The following is a 17,083-nucleotide window of genomic DNA, read 5'->3' as shown; positions in this document are numbered from 1 at the left end:
CTTAACTCTTATATTACCATTGTTATAACTTTGGTTAGTGCAGTAAACAAAAAACATTCTAAAACTACCTTTTAAGATATCATTGAAAAACTCTAAGAGATGGCCTGGTCCAACTTTCCCATTTCACAGATGAGAAGACTGAGGCCAGAGGGATGATGTAGCTTTGCCAAGGTCCCATCTCTAAGGAGGTGACAGTATCAGTAACTCTCCAGTTTACTATGGACTGAAGAGAATTTCTGTGACCACCTCTCTCCATTCTTAGGGTGCAGTATGGGTTCAACTTGGCCTGGCCTGGCCTGAAGATCCCTCCCAACTTGCCTATAGATGATTCACAATCCCAAAACTTATTCTTTGAAGACCCTCCCTTTCTCACAGAGCCCAAACTGCTGACAGCTGTTTCTTATCTATTCAAGTATCAGAAAAATCATTTTTGTAGCTGATAGCTCTGCAAATTGAGACTGAAATCTATAGTGGTGATTTGAAAAGTGGATACAAGAGGTAATATCAATCACACTACTCTCCAAAGATACTGAGTAGCAGCAGTAATAAGCCCAGGCTGTCTTTCCCAATTTCCTTAATGTCTGCTCTCTGGGCAGCCTCATGAGCTAATTCAGTTATAGGGAGGAATCCATGTAGTAAAGAAACACAGGGAACAGTGGCCATGCTATGGAAACAGTATGTGAAGAAATAATAAAGGAAAACAAGAAGAAAGATGCTATGAAGATGTTAGACAGTATCAGTGCAGTTGAGAAGACTGCCACCCTGGACTTTTGAACTGGCTGCCTGGCTTATTCTATGAAAATCAGTAGATGTAAAACGATGTCCCTGCTTGGAGATTCCTTAAACAAATTTCAGTGGGACTAGCTTATGTTGGATAATAACAATGAAGCAACAGAAGGAAGACAGAATGAAGAAGATCACGGACAAAGAAGAGAAAAGGTGGAAGAGCAGGAGTATGCGAGGAAACCTCCTGGCACAGAGATGGCAGATGGGCGCCACTTTGCTCTCCAGCCCCAGCTGCAGACCTGGCTCCTCAGTCAAGGCACATTTCCTCCAGAGCCCAGATGGGGCTCTGGAATTCCCTCCAATATGGTGCTCTAAGAAACCGCTGCCCAGTCCATCAGCTGACCTGCGGTTGACCCCATAGTCATTCCTGTTCTAGCATGTTCTATTCACTTTACAGTGCATATCTGCCCAACCCTGAAAACCATGGTTTAGGGATGACTCAGAGGAAAAATTGCTAGCTGTTTTTTCATAGACGTTTGGGTTGGGGAAGAGAAAAATAAATTTTTGTCAAAGAAAGGAAGAGAAGAAAGGAGAGAGGAGCATTTATTGACCATCTGCTTAAGGCAGACTTCATGTTAGTGCTTTACATATACATCTCACTTACTACTGGTACTAGACCCCCAAATAGATAAAATTATTCCACTTTTACAAATGAGGAAACTGGTTAAAGTCACACAGGTAGTCTGTGGTACAGTCAGGATGTGAAATGAGAGTCAATCTGATTTCATAGCCCATCCTCAAAATACATAAATGACACAGTTGAACACATCCAAATAGTCATTGCAAAATCAATCTGTAGAATTCAGGCAGAAGAAAATACATTCATAATTTTACTAGTTGTGAAATAGAATGATCAGTTTAAAGCTTAACTTTCTATTACAAATTAATTTGTGAATAAACTCAGCCTCAAATCTCTAATTCTGTTTTTCTTCTTTAGAAAGTCTCCCATTTAGAGCATATGAGGAGGCAGCAACAGCATCAGAAACATTTATTAAGCACCTATTGTGTGTGCCAAGTGCTGTAGTGAGCGCTACGGAATTAGAATTTACAGTCTCAGGACTTCCACAATCTAATAGCATAGATCAACGTGACTTTTTATCCGAAGGTCCAAATTTGAAGAGTCTTCTTAAGGATATAACGGATATAATGACTTTTTTTTTTTTTTTTGGTAGCAGATGGTGGCCAGCTGTTCTGTCTTTATTAAAGGCCAAACATGAAGGGAAAAAAAAATTAAAATAAAAGGCCCTATGGTAAATATGAGAAAGAAGTTAATAAACTAAATCTGGATTTTTATACACACTGAAGGGAAATGGGCAATTGGTGGTAATTATCAAATTATCCAAGGCAAAATAGCTCAGTTCCCTCCATTATCTACATAAGAGAAAATTATTTATATGGATTTAATTGTTCAGATAATTGTCCTGTATTTCAGGTGTCTGAGTAGACAATCTGGGTGGTCACTGATACAGATATAGGGTCCCTCAAGGGATATTTTAAAATAGGGAAAGGATTGCTACTCTTCACATGATTGGAGATATTTCTACTTTGATGCAGGAGATATTAATCAAACTAGTACACGGGATTCTTTGACCAGGATTTGGGCCCATCGTAATTAAACCATAACAACTTTTACTTAATGTTTGAAATTAATTTTCAAATTGCAAAAATAATGTATGAATACCATATCCTCTAAAATTTTAAAATATTATATGTTAGGCTAAAGTCTTTCTTTCTGCATCCCTAATTCCATTTCCCAGCATCCCCATCATGGCCCCTCTCTAGAATATCCACTATTATTTTTGGGGTAGTTTTATCCTTTCAGAATACAGACACACACACACACGGGGGGAGAGAGAGAGAGAGAGAGAGAGAGAGAGAGATTGTGAAAGGGAAAACCCCCTAAATTTTCAGCTTGAATCACACATTTTATACCATTTGGCAGCTTGCTTTCCTATTTAACAATATGTGTTAGAGATAAATCCATGTTGTTCCATAGCTGTAACAGATTCCTTTTAACTCCCTCATTGAAACCTGTGATATTTATTTAGCCATCCCTCTCCTGGTGGATATTGACATTGTGTCCAATTGTTTGCCAGCAAGGCTCAATAAACAATCCTAAATATTAAACATGTGTGAGAATTTCTTGAGGGTAGATTTTGAACAGTTGCCCTTTCCAAGGAAAAATGATGTGCTCCAGAAAGTCATTTGGACCTAACAAAGAAAAAGGATGACAGAGAGACATGGGAGCCAGTTTCTTTCCTGAGATAGACTGGATCACTGTAGACAAGTCACTTCACTTCTGCGGGATTCCGTTTGTCTAAGACAGTGGTTTTTCAACTTTCTCACACATGAGACTATCCTGGGGGGCTAATCTGTTCAAACACAGATTGCTGAGCCCTGCCCTCAGAGTCTCTGATTCAGCAGGGAGGTGTCTGTGCAAGTTTCCAGGTGATGCTGCTGTAGGAGACTTCCAACTTACCCAAATGTAATAACAATCACCCAAGATTTGTGACAGTAACAGTGTTGGGTTAATAATAACTGGGTTAATGATAAACATCAGTTTTAAAATCACAGAAGTAATTATTTAGGCCAAGGGACATGTCAGCATGGCATCTTTGTTGGAAGGAATCTTAAAGGGTCATCCAATTCAACTACCTAGCTAAAACTAGAATTTCTTTGGCAACATGCTTGACCTTGTCAGTCTGATTCCTACTGAACAGCTCTGAGTCTAAGAATTTACTCTCTGGCTCCTGAGGCAGCTCATTCCATGTTTCAGATGTTTGATCACAGCCAAGTCCTTCCTAACCTTGACCAAAACCAACCTTCAGAAACTCTTATACATTCATCCCAGTTCTACCCTCTGGGCTTCAGACAACAAATCAGCTCCCTTCTCCACTTGATGGCAGTCAGCTATTATGTTCCCCTCAGTCAGTGGTTCTCAAACTCTACAGTGCATCAAAATCACCATACGAGCTTGTTAAAATATAGATTCTTGAGCCCTGACCACAGAGATTCTGATTCTGTATCTGGAGTGTGACCCAGGAATCCACATCTTTTATGAAATCTCCAGGTGGATCTGATGCAAGTGGTCTGCACATGACAGTTTAAGAGACTAACTATGTTCAGGACATTCTACCACAAAATATGACACCTTGGCATATTGAATATTTCAAACTGAAGGAATTTGAGAAATGACGTGTGTAGGAAGGACTTTCTGACCTTCCATGAAGCAGGCCATAAAACTGTCCTGTGTGAGATTTTTCTCTCACCACAGTTAGTCGGAGTTTGGATTTTTCCCACTCTTTCCCGGATCTATAGTTCTTCCTTGTTACTTTGTAGCAGTTTGAGAGTCTTAAGCATCACCTTCCCCTGGAACCCAAAGGAACTTCAAGCTGTGACTAGACTTCCAATGGACTCATCAGACTTTAACCCAACCTGAACCCTGGAGTCCCCTCAGATGTCCATCGAAGAAAATTCCCAGGAAGTTCCAGCTGCCTCTCAACCTGTCTCTGAAGTGTTAATAAAGAACCTTCGTAACTTGACGCTCAACCCTAGTACCAAATTCCCTTCCCTTCTACCAGAATATCCACCTCAACAGGGACTTGGTGAAGGCATACTCTATAGGAGGAGAGGAGTGAGGACATTGTTAGCTGCTTGGGAAGAAGGGATAGAAAGGATGATTCAAGTTATTAAATACCACTAGGGCAACCAATTTCCTCTGACTCAAAGAGAACCTTGGCAGAAGGAAGTTGAGACTTAGTCAAACATGGAAAGATTTAGATGTAGCTGTCATTATTGCGTGTATCATAGAGATCCTTCTGAGGATACTATCACGGAGAATAATTATGACACAGAGTTGACTGAGCCATAAATTTTATTCGTGTACTGTTTTTTTCTTGCTAATAATTTTAGGATCATTATGAAGCAGCTTGGGAAAGCTACTCTAGGAGAGACTGTGCACCAATATTTTGATAACCTATAAGTTCTGTGATGTGTTTTTTTCTTGCATCTCTTTTCTATCTTGATCCAGGTAACTTATAAGGAATCTATATATTGATAGTTTACATTTGAATAACTTGAATATACTTTAGTTCCACTTCTTGATTTGAGACAAAGAAGCACTAATAGGTCTCAAGTATTGCCTGTTTTAGCAGCCTGAAGTCAGTAAGATGAAATCCAATATCAAGAATTTGAAACAAATTAACTTGTGTGGAAGGAATGTAAAGGAAACATTGGGTAGTTTGTCTAGAGCATAATTAGAGCAAGGTGTATTAACTAAATTTTCTGGTTTTCAAAAATTTGAATTGTAATAAAAATTTTTGATGTGCTATTTCAATTTTCAGTAGTAAGTAAATGTATGTATGGAGGATCTTATTAAAATTTGAGACATATTTGAGTACCTGTAAAAAAAAAAAACTGTCTCGTGAATGGTGCCCTCCGTACACCTAGAGGAAAGGAGCATCCTTATCTCTGAAGACAAAGGGACACAGAGAGGAATCTGAACAAACAGGCCTTGTTCAGTTTCCCCCAGTTTACTATACTTAGCTCAAACTCCTTGTTTATCTCACATTTCCACAGCTCTCTACCCTTCATCACACCTAGTATAAAAACACTCAAGTTTAATCATTTCTTTGGGTCTTCATTTCCTTATGAAGGCTCCTGTGTCACATAAAACTTATATTGAATAAATTTGTGTGCTGTGCTTTTCTTCTGTAGATCTGTCTGTGAAAGTCTAATTCTCAGACCCAGACAGGGAAGGACCCTAAGAGAGTCAAAGAAAACTTTCCCCTCCCGTACAAGACCCTGTTAAGAATTTTTGTCTCTTAAGTTCAATGCCCTCAATGTCTTCACCAGTTCTCAGATAATGTGGCTTGAGTTCCCTCACCATCCCAGCTGCTAAAGGCTGCCTGCCAAAACACACCCCCAAATATACTCATTAACCCCCTCTACCCTGATTTGTTATTCTTCATAGCACTTGTCCCTACTCAACATGATGTCCTTTATGTACTTGTTTAGCATTTGTCTCCCCCACTAGAATGTAAGCTTTATGAGGGTGGGGAAATTGTCTGCCTTGCTCACTCATGTCATTCTAGCACTTCCATCAGTATCTGGCACATTAATAGGTCCTAAATGAAGTTTTATTTAATAAACAAATGAGCAGAGTGGGAATGAAAAGTCAATTTAATTTAGAAAGTGATGAATGGGAACAGCATGGTTATATCAGAGCCCTAAAACTGTACAGAATGAATGATCCATCCTAAAGGAAGTTATTTGCTTAAGGTTGTTTTTTTTTTTTTAAAAAAAAAAGGAAAATAAAAATGTATAATTAACTTTTTTTTAAAAGTCTCACTATTGACTTAGGTCCGTGCACATCTCCATTTAGAGGTATAGATGTTTTGCATGTGTTTGAGTGCAAAATTCAAACTGGAGGGATGAATCAAAGCAGAGCTTATTCATTATAGGTTGGGATTTCAAAAACATCTTTAAAGTAGGCAGATCCTTCCCAAACAACATAAAAATGCAGGAGGAGAATAACTAAGATAAGAGGCACAAATTTAAAATGTCAGGCATTACAAAAATGTAAGCCATCTCCAATGCTAATACAATTTTTACCTAAAATAAATACCTCTTAGTTCTCTCTCTCTTCTTTTCCTTTTCCCTTCCAGGAGTATGGGTAATCATTAGGAAAAAATAGAGGAATTAACTTCATTGTACTATATATTTGTCCATTGTCGGAGGACGTCATTGTCAGAAGACTTTGCTGAAAACAAAAGGGAAGTTCAGCCACATCTAATTAAGGAAATGCAAATTAAAACCACAATTAAATACCATTTTACACCTATTTTGGCCATAATCGGTGTGTCTGACAATTCCTAGGGTTGCCATGGATAGAGGGAAGCAGGACTCTCATACTCCACTGGTGAGGCTATAAATTGGTGTGATCACTTTGGAAAACAGCTTGACTTTTTGGTAAACTCTGACATGAACATATTACACTAACCAATATTTCCACGTCAAAGGTTATAAGTAGAAGAGTGACAGTATTTCTGAGCACACTAGACTTTTAGACTGCTTGGTAGCACCGGGTCTACCTAAGTGCGAGGACTTCCTGCTTCCACCTGCCCATGTGTTTGTGCTCCTTTGGGTCAAACCTCCATAGCCTGAATTTTTCAATTTCTTTCTTTCTCTTGTTTAAAGATAATTTCCAGAAGAAGGTAAAATCATGACTTACATACAGATGTAAAGATGAATGTGTTTAAGGAATTTATTTTATTCACATGACATGAGGGAACCAAGCAGATGTAATAATTGGTTCAAAGGAAAAGTCAAACTAGCAGAGGCTTATATGAAGTAAAGGAATGTTGAGATGAATTGTGAATAGAGACAAAACTGATTTTTCCACAGTGGAGAGGAAGTCAATTAAAATCATCACCAGAAAGGACAGAATTTATGTATCTATCAGTTACCTACAATTTAGAAAGAGTTGCAAAATAGCTCAAAGAAGATGAATGGGGCTAGAATCTGATAACCCTGGAGGGTACGCTAAAGACAATGTCTGTTGTTTTCCATTGAAACACCAACACCTTCTGATACACTATTGCAAGTAGAGTATTGTTTGGATCTCTCACACATGTGTCAAGGAGGGCCTGACAGCTGACGTTCAGATGTAGGAAATCAACACTTCTCCTAAGTCAAAAGCCCAATATTCCAGATCACTGTAGACACTCCAGTTAGCTGGAAATTGCTGGAGGATCAAAGGTACCTGTTAGAGAGTCAAAGATACTACCCAGTATATACAGTACATCAGGTGTATACACTAAGAGCTAAGAGTAGACGTAGGTTTGATGAGTGTAAAGAGGCCTGAATTTGGGATTAGAAGACCTGGGGAAGTCTCAGCTCTTCTTACTAAGTTTGTGACCTTGAGCCAGTTGCTCTGGCTCTCTGGCTTTCTCTCAGGCTTTCTCCTCTAAACAAAGTAAGAATTTTTATTGATGACTCTAAATTCCCTTCAGGATCCAAATGTTTATTAGATGAGCCAGCTAATCCCCTGCACAGATGGCCCTGCAACAATGCCCAGGCACAGAGAGTTTTGACATAGGACAGGGAAGATCTGTTTGTGAAAACATGAGGAGGAACAGCTGGATTTAGATGTCCTGGACCCCCAGTGTACAGTACACAAACCCAACATCTGTGGGAAACTTGGGAAGTTCAGTGACAAAGGGAGAAGTGAGAGAGAGGAAAGGAAGTTATCAAAAAATAACCTTCTACCAACTCATGGTTTTGCACAAGACTTGCCTCTACCATTAGTGACATTGTAAGAAGTTTATCACCAGGGTTGGCTCTGTCTTTACCCTGTGCTTAAATAACAGCAAAGGGGAACTGGAACTGTATTAGAGTTCTCCAGAGAAATGGACCAATAAGATGTGTGTGTGTATGTATTTATATGTACAGATATAGGTATAGATGTAGATCTCTCTCTCTCTCTCTCTCTCTTTCGCTCTCTCTCGCTCTCAGAGAAATTGATTTATTTTAAGGAATTGGCTCATGTGATTGTGGAGGCTGGCAAGTCAGAAATCTGCAGGGAAGGCTGTGAGACCGGAAATTCCAGCAGGAGTTGATGTTGTAGTCTTGTGTCCAAAGGCAGTGTGGTGGTAAAATTCCTTTCTTTTCAGGGACCGTAGACTTTTCTCTTAAGGCTTTCAGCTGCTTGGTTGAGGCTCACTGCATTATGGAGGGTAACCTGCTTTACTCAGATATTAACAATGTTAATTCTTCTGACCCAGAAACGTAGTATCTCTCTCCATCTATTTAGGTCTTCTTTCATTTTTCTTAACCAATGTTTTATAATTTTCAGTGCACAGGTCTTGTGTATTTATTGTCAGATTTATCCCTATGTATTTTACATTTTTAAATGTTATAAATGATATTGTTTTTTCAATTTCAATTTTCAATTGTTTGTTGCTAGTATATAGAAATACAGTAATTTTTGTATATTGATCTTTAACCTATAATATTACTAAATTCACTTATTAGTTCTGGTAGGGATATTTTTTGTTTTGTAGATTTCATTGGCTTTTCTACACAGAAAATTGTGTCGTCTTCAAATTAAGACAATTCTACTTATTCCATTCTTATATAGATGCTTTTTATTTCTTGTTTGCGCTGGCTAGAACCTCTTCAGTGTTGAATAGATGTGGTGATAGTACGCCTACATGACTTGTTCCTAAGCTTAGGGGGATAGCATAGGGGGATAGCATTCAGTCTTCCACCATTGAATATGGTGTTAGCTGTAGGTTCGCCATAGATAGTTTATTTTTTCAGGTTGAGGAAATCCCCTTTTAGTATGAGCCTATTGAAAATTTTTGTTTTTTAAAAAATAGCATTGGATATTGGATTTTGTCAAATCCTTTCCCTCATTTATTAAGATAATATGCTTTTTCTCTTCTAGCTTGTTAACATGGCATAAAGTTGTTTGTAATATTCCCTTATACTTCTAATATCCATAGAATCTATAGAATATCACTAATCTCATACCTTTGTTTTCTTTTCTTCCCTTCCTTTCCCCTCCCTTCCCTTCCCTTCCCTTCCCTTTCCTTTCCTTTTCCTGATCTGTATGGCTAGAGGCTTATCAATTTTATTAACCTTCTCAAAGAACAGGTTTTAATTTCATTCATTGTCTCTTTTCTACTTCAATGATTTTTCACTATGATCTTTATTATTTCCTCTCTTCTGCTTACTTTGGGTTTAATTTGCTCTTTTTTTCCCAATTTATGGTGGAGGTTGAGATCATGTATTTGATACCATTCTTTTTTTCTATTATAGGTGTTTCATGGTATACATTTCTAAGTACTACTTTAGTTAGCAATCTCTCACAAATTTTGACAGGTTGTGTTTTCATTTTCATTGGATCAAATTCAATTTCTCTTTTGATTTCTTCTTTGTTATATGGCTTATTTAGAAGTCTGTTCATAAATATTTGGCAATTTTCCAGATACCTTCTTGTTAATTTCTAATCCAATTCCACTCTGGTCAGACAACATACTTTGCATGACTTGAATATTTTTAATTTATTAAGTTATGTTTTATGGCCCAGAATATGGCCTATTGCGGTAAATGTTTCGTATGTAATTGAAAAGGATATGTATTCTGGTATTGTTGGCTGGAATTTTCTATAAATGTCCATTAGGCTAAGTTGGTTGTTCATACCTTCTATATCCTTGATGATTTTTTTTTTTTTTGCCTACTTGTTCTATCAATTATTGGAAGAGTGTATTGAATTCTCTGACTGTAATTGTGTATTTGTTTATTTCTCTTTGCAGTATTAACACTTTTAGGTTCATATATTCTCAAGCTTTGTTTTTAAGTGCAAAAATGCTTCAAATTTTTAGGTTCTTCTGATGAATTGACCTCTTTATCACTATGAAATAAACTTCTTTATCCCTGGTAATATATTTTTGCTCTGAAATCTACTTTGTTTGGTATTAATATAGCCAGTGCAGTTTTAATTTGACTGGTGTTAGCATGGTATATCTTCTTCTTTTACTTTTAACTTATTTTATCTTTATATTGTGCATTTTTTGGTAAGACTTGATGATCTAGAGAGATTCTTTGTGGTGGTTTAAAGATATGTCCACATATCACTTGATACTCCTCCCTTTAAGAGGTAGAACTTAAATTCTCTCTCATTATATGCAGTCTGGACTTAGTGACTTGCTTCTAATGAATAGAAGAATATGGAAGAAGTGATGATGTATCACTTCTAAGCCTCGGTCATAAATGGCATTGCAAATTCCTTCTTGCTCTCTCTCTGGGATCCCTTGTTCTGGTGGGAGCCATGTTCTATGTTATGAAGATAACTCAAACAGTCCTCTGGAGAGGCCCATGTGCCAAGGAACTGAGAGGCATCCTGACAATAGCCAGTAAGGAACTAAGGCTTTCTACCCTTAGCCTTGTGGCTGCACCATCTTGAAAATAGATCCTCCAGCCTTAGTCAAGCCTTTAGATGACTGCACCCTTGGCCGACATCTTGACTGTAATCTCATGAAAGACCCTGAGCCAGAATTGCCAGATAAGCTGCTCCTAAATTCCTGACCCTCACAAACTATGAGATGATAAATGTCTACTTTTTAGGCCATTAAATTTGTTATGTAGCAGTAGAAAACTAGTATATCCTAGGATCATACAGATCCTTCCAGTTTATGATTCTAGCATTTAAGAGAAGAAGGATGTGTCTCTAGTTGCTTGTTGATTTTACTAGCACTTTACAAACCGCTTTACCTGTTGTATTTTAAAACTTTTCCTTGAAAAGTCTGCATTCCATACAACAAGACATTTTAGGCAGAAAATTAAATAACATTTTGAATAGAGATATTTTTCAACTGGATATTTACTATTTTAATAGCTTATGTGATTTAATAAGATGAGGCCTTACCCAGTCAATGAATGATTACAAAATGAACACACTACCCACATCTACCACCAGATCAAGAACAGAAATGTGTTTTATTAATAAACAATAATGTGGGAATTCCCTGGCAGTCCAGTGGTTAGGACTCCGTGCTTTCACTGCAGTGGGCCTGGGTTCAATCCCTGGTTGGGGAACTAAGATCCCACAAGCCCCACAGCATGGCCAAAATAATAATAATAACTTAAAAAAATAATTCTTAAGAAAAAGATGAGGCCTTGGGAAATTTAACACTTGCCATAGAGTTCTGAGGAGAGAAGAGCTCTTAGGTCCTTGGAGGGCCAACAGGAGCTATGTGGACCCCTTGGCATTGTATGCAATGTGTTGTGTCAAGAGCATCTTTCTAAGAAAGAATGTGTATAGCTTTTACCAGATTTTCACAGAGTCTTGCTCCCACATCAAAAAAAAAGAGTTAAGAACCACTTATTTGGTTCCCATTGCCACCTATGAGAATTCAAGTACAGAGAGGTAAGTGAGTTACCTACGGTTAGAAACAGAGACTTTCTCATTCTTAACTCAGGGCTCAAACTCCAATCTGAGAGATGAATTCTACCCACCAGAGACAGCTCAGAGCAGAACTGGTCTTTACAATGCTCTCAAGTGCCCAGACCCTCAAGACAAATCTTTACATGTATTATTTTGCTGTTGCATATCTCCTGCTTGCTTAACTCATCAAGCTGCGTCAAGAAGGGGGTGGAATGGATCTTCTCCAAAAGATGTCCCCTTGCTGGCAGGTCTTTTATCTTGGTGCCGTTCAATTTTGCCCTTATATCGAAGCACACAAAAGCTCAGCCAAATTCCTCCCCCACCCACACCCCCCGCCATGGTATCTGCTAGAACACAGCGTTACTCTGTGGAGGAAACACAGTGTATTTTCTCTGACCTGATTCCTGTAAGGATATCACTTACATGTTTCCTCAATAGTTTTTGAAACCTTCACATCTTTGCAATAACTGTTATCCATCTCTTTCTGAACTAAGCCAGATATGAATGTTATCACCATAATAAATTAAAAGATTTGGGTTGAAGAGTCAAAAATCAAAGTTAATTTCTAGTATTTATGTTAGTTCAGATACATTCTGCTTATTTAGAAATTAGAAATTGCTAAGAAGCATCCACGGTTGCTCAAAAAACAAGTATAAATCCTTGAATGGAGAGCTAGAACATATCTTGCAATCTTCTTATATCTTGCACAGTGCTGGTCATTCGTTAGATTCTCTCCAAGTACTTCATCACCAGTAGTGTTGAGCAGTCATCCTGAGCAAGCCTGGCTGATTAGGGCCAAGGGAGCCCATGTTCTAAATGGCCAGGCCTAAAGGAAAGAGAGTAGGAAGTCCTGGTGTTACCACTGACTTTTACATCTTAAGCTATCTATACTTCAGCTTTCCCAAGGCATTCACCTCTATAGATTTGCCATGTATTCCCACCAACCCCATGCACTCTAGGACACAATCTTTTTGCTTTGGTCAAATCCAAATCCAAGAAGCCATGACTGAAACTACAGTCCTGGAGAAACTAGACTGAAGAAACTAGGCTGAAGAATTGTGCTGATGCCACGAACTGCCCAGACCTAAGCCTGACTCCTGGCTGTCCCTCCTCCAGCTTAGCTCCAGAAGACAACTGCTGCGAGCAGGTTCCTGGGCTTGGCCAAATGACCTAGCGTGGTCCTGGCCACCATTCAGGGCTTCTGAGAGAGCACTGCGCCTCCTCCTCAAAGGTGGAAACAGAGACCCAGAGCCTTGGAATCATTCCCAGGATCTCTGAATGCAAATGTTTTCAGCAAATTCAGCATTCAGTCCTAACTTGTGAAACAGTCTTGTAGCACTAAGATAAATTTAAATGGCTCAAGTGTTAATCGGGTGTGTTTATTTTTCCATAAACAGAAAGACGTGGGAATATTTGGCAGGAGGAAAGGACATATTTTATGTTTTGGTGATTTTCTTAAAAAGTAAAAACAACTCTATATTTTAAAGCAATTCTAAAATAACAGATCACCCTTTCTGAGGAATGACAGGAAAATCCTCTGACAAGGAAATTAAGTTTATTTTTAAACTTCCAAGCAGTAGAATTTAATTATAGATGGCAGCAAAGAGCAGAGGAAAAATCCTTAAAAGTTTTTAAAAGAAAAACTAAGGTAAAGTTTTCTAAAGGATATATTCAACATTATATACATATATATGCATAGACATAGACATAGACATATATATGGACATACACACACACACACACACACACACACACACACACACACACACACACACACACACACACGGAGAAGAAAGAAAAGGAGAGAAAAACACTTTTGGTGGTGTTTTTTGAATCTACCCAGAAACTCTTTCATCTGGAAGTATGGAAGTTCATTAAAATGAGTAATTTAGGAAGACAAATGTGGTTTTGGTGATTGTCTCAAGAAAACACGCCAACTTTTTACCTTGAGAGAGACATGTAGCTTAACAGACAACATTAGTCGTATTAGGCTATGATCATTTTTGCTATCTACATATTGCTTCAGATGGGATTTTCAAAGCAGAGTCAAATTTTATACAATGAGATGACAAATTATTTTTATAATAGTAATACTAACATTTAAAATCATGACTTTTACTAGGAGAGCTGTCTAAATTTCAGTTTTTTAAAGGATTAGATACTTTGATTTTGCATGCAAAATATGCCAAGTATGTATTGAATATGAATTACAAAGCAATATTAAAAGGAAAATACACATAGCAGAAACTATGAAAGTAGGTAAGAGCCAATAAGCATGAATTGTATATATTCCACTACCTAGTACACTATTATTGATGCTCAAGAAATATTTGATATTAAAAAACAAGATATGTCAATGGGCCCAGAGTAATTCTACTATACTGAATCAAATGGTGACTAAAAATGCTTTATTTCACTCTTTTATTTTGTAGGTATTATTATTTGGCATTCAGAGCACATCAAACACCTCTTGCTAGCAAAGAGAGCTGTGTCGCTATCTTGGAAAAGTCCAGATTAGATCACTGGCTGCTGGGAAAAACAAAGGTAGTCCTTTCTTTGTTGTTTAGATTGTCACTCGAGTTGCTCTGCTGTGAACCTTTGTCTCTTATCAGTGATTTGAATAGCTCTGTAAATTGTGTAGCTTAGCAGACAAGACCCCAAGCTAACAGTGATTTTTGCCGGTCTTGGGTCAGGAGTCCCAGGACCTCAGTGACCAGAGGAGGAGAGTTTGCCTCCTGTTCTGCATGTAGTGAGAACCATTTAGCATTTCTAGAATGAGATCTTTGAGCTCATTTTTAAATGTCCCTTTTTCAGTGCTGCTTATTCCAGCACCGCAGGCAAATACACAAATTATACGAATGACAATGAGTATCTTTTATAGTTTTGTGCGTTTTTTCTAGACTCGTGATATTTCCTGCCCACTCTGATTAGTAGTCTCATCATGTCTAGCTTTTCATTCAGGGGAACATCATGTCCCTGCAGACTCCCAGGTTTTTATGGTACGTTCTGAATTGCCCTACAAAGCCAGCCTTCGCCTGAGTGTGGATGGCAACACTGCTGCCCCTCAGCAGAAGTAATTAGATCACTGTGGGTCATCCAGGCCCCAATCCCTCTGTTGGCCGAGGGTCAGGTTTGTTGGTTAGCACCTCCATCAGAGCTGTGGAGAAAGAGATCAAGTTGAGAAAATGGAACTCATGGCAAAACTGAGGCTGGCCTGGAGAACATTTAGGATCTCCCAAAACCCTCTTAACTTCATCGTCTGTTTATATCAATAGTCCCACATAGGCTCAACCTTAGAAGGGGAATTGTATTTGCTTCCAAGAAGTCAGTAATGTTAGCATAAATCAAGTCACTGTAAACTTTATTTAGATGATGCTTTTAATATTTACATTAAGAATATGTTGGAGCAGAGTGAATTTCTGTTTGGGAGCCCACACGTAATGCTAAAACTGATGTCTCATTTCAGGTTTTTCTCAAGTATTACCATGTTGAGCAGTTAAATTTGCTACTGCGGGAAGTCATAGGCAGAGTGGCTGTGCTGCAGGCCTATGTCAAGGGGTGGCTTGGAGCCAGGAGATACAAAAGAGTCAGAGAGAAGAGAGAGAAGGGGGCCGTCGCCATCCAGTCAGGTAAACGGTCCTGAAACTTGGCATTTCATTAAGTACTTGAGGCCACTCTCCTATTGCTCTTCTCGGTGGTTCCTTCTTCTCCCTCCGTTCCTTCCTTCTTCTTTCCTTTCTTCCTGGCTTCAGCAAATATTTATCGAGTATCTACTGCAGGCCAAACCTTGTGCTAGGTCCTGGGGATATAGCCGTGAGCAAGACCACCATGGTCCCTAACCTCCAGGTAAGCAAACAAGCCATCCCTACCTGAGGCAAGATAGAGGCGGTAGCAGTGGATGGATGTAATACCCAAATCACACAGACGTGTGCCTCAGCTCCCAGATTAACCGCATCATATACACTTCAGGTCCATTACCAGGTTTTCAACATCAGAATTGCTACTGCCACGTCCATGAGGCTTTTCTACCCCAGACAGAGCTTGTAAACCAAGGGAACAAATCACTAGGCTCTGTCATACGCCCAGCCCAGTCAGTGCCTCTTTACAGACACGTGTGTCATTTGTGCTACAAACAGCATTTGAGTTCCTGTGCTATCTCGAGTGGTTGTGAAAGCCCCAGGTCTTGAACACAGTAGATGAATTCCTTTGTGTTCTCATGACCCAGCATCATAATGTCCCTTCCGGACTTCATGACCTCACTCAGCGACTGGAGAGCTGTGGTGCTCAGGGCGAGAACAAAAAGGAGAGCTGGTCATGCTCCTGGTAGCGGCTCAGTGCCCTGGTTCTCTGTCTGAAGAACTTAACACCCCACCCCCTGCCCCCAGGTTCCCTTTTCCTTTCTCTTCGTTTCTGCATCCATTTCCCGTGCCTTTTCCCTTCCTATCACATGCATTCCCTCCCTGAGCACAGTTCTGCACATAGTCCTCCCTCACCAAATGTAACTGTGATGCTACTAATCATTATTATTTATTTTTCTCTCCTTCAACTTTCATGTTTATTCCTTCCTCCCAGTAAAAAATATGGAGTGGGTTGGGCTATTCCAGTCCTCTCCCACCCCCCAAGTCCTGAAGACAGAGCTTCCTCCATGGATTGGAATGACAGGGACCCACCTCACCTAGATAGGGGTCCCAAGTGATTCATAAGTGGAATCCAGAGGGTTCTGGAAACTCACTGCCTGAACCAAAATAACTCCTTATCAAGAAGCATCTCGGAGGCCAAGCTGAGAGTACAGAGAGGCCCCTCTTCCCCACCATCACTCACGTAGCTCTGCTTATTTTGTTCAGTGAGAAAGTAGGAGGGAGGAGGAGAGGGGTAATAGATTGGAGGGAAAACAGCTTATATCAATTCTCTGGCACATTCTTAAATTAATGTCATTCCTAGCACATGGTTTTATATTTTTAGCCTGGAGAGGATATGATGCTCGGAGGAAATTTAAGAAAATAAGCAACAGAAGGAGAGAGTCTGCTGTTCATATTCAAGCAGGTAATTAAAACATCATTTTCATAGTGTCCACTTGGAAATATTCTGTGATTAAGTTCATATGAGTTTCAAAAAGCTGAAATGTTAATAATTCAGGAGCACTGGAATAGGAGTCAAGAGTTCTAGTGAGGGAGGGTTCTAGTGCTTGTTCTGATGCACACCCCCCCCCCATGTGATAATTGTGAGAATTGGCTGCATGCCGTACTTGGCTAAGGATGCTCCAAGTAGGTACCCTTGTATTCCAAAGTTTATGGGATACAAGAGAGGGAAAATGAGGCACAGAGAAGTGAAGTAATTTGTCCATGA

General features: G+C 39.1%; 1 protein-coding gene across 1 annotated transcript in view; it reads left to right on the top strand.

The window, feature by feature from the left end:
- MYO3B (myosin IIIB) overlaps positions 1-17,083 on the top strand; it is a 380,991-nt gene that overhangs the window by 239,708 nt on the left and 124,200 nt on the right. Inside the window, exons 26-28 of the mRNA XM_069540813.1 lie at positions 14,170-14,281; positions 15,204-15,366; positions 16,700-16,780. Of these exons, the coding sequence (XP_069396914.1) occupies positions 14,170-14,281; positions 15,204-15,366; positions 16,700-16,780 (356 nt within the window). The remainder of the gene's footprint in view (positions 1-14,169; positions 14,282-15,203; positions 15,367-16,699; positions 16,781-17,083) is intronic.

Source organism: Delphinus delphis, chromosome 7 (genome assembly GCF_949987515.2).
Source record: "Delphinus delphis chromosome 7, mDelDel1.2, whole genome shotgun sequence".
NCBI classification, from domain to species: Eukaryota; Metazoa; Chordata; class Mammalia; order Artiodactyla; family Delphinidae; genus Delphinus; species Delphinus delphis.
Note: the sequence above shows the minus strand (reverse complement) of the source record. Positions and strands in the feature narration are given on the sequence as shown.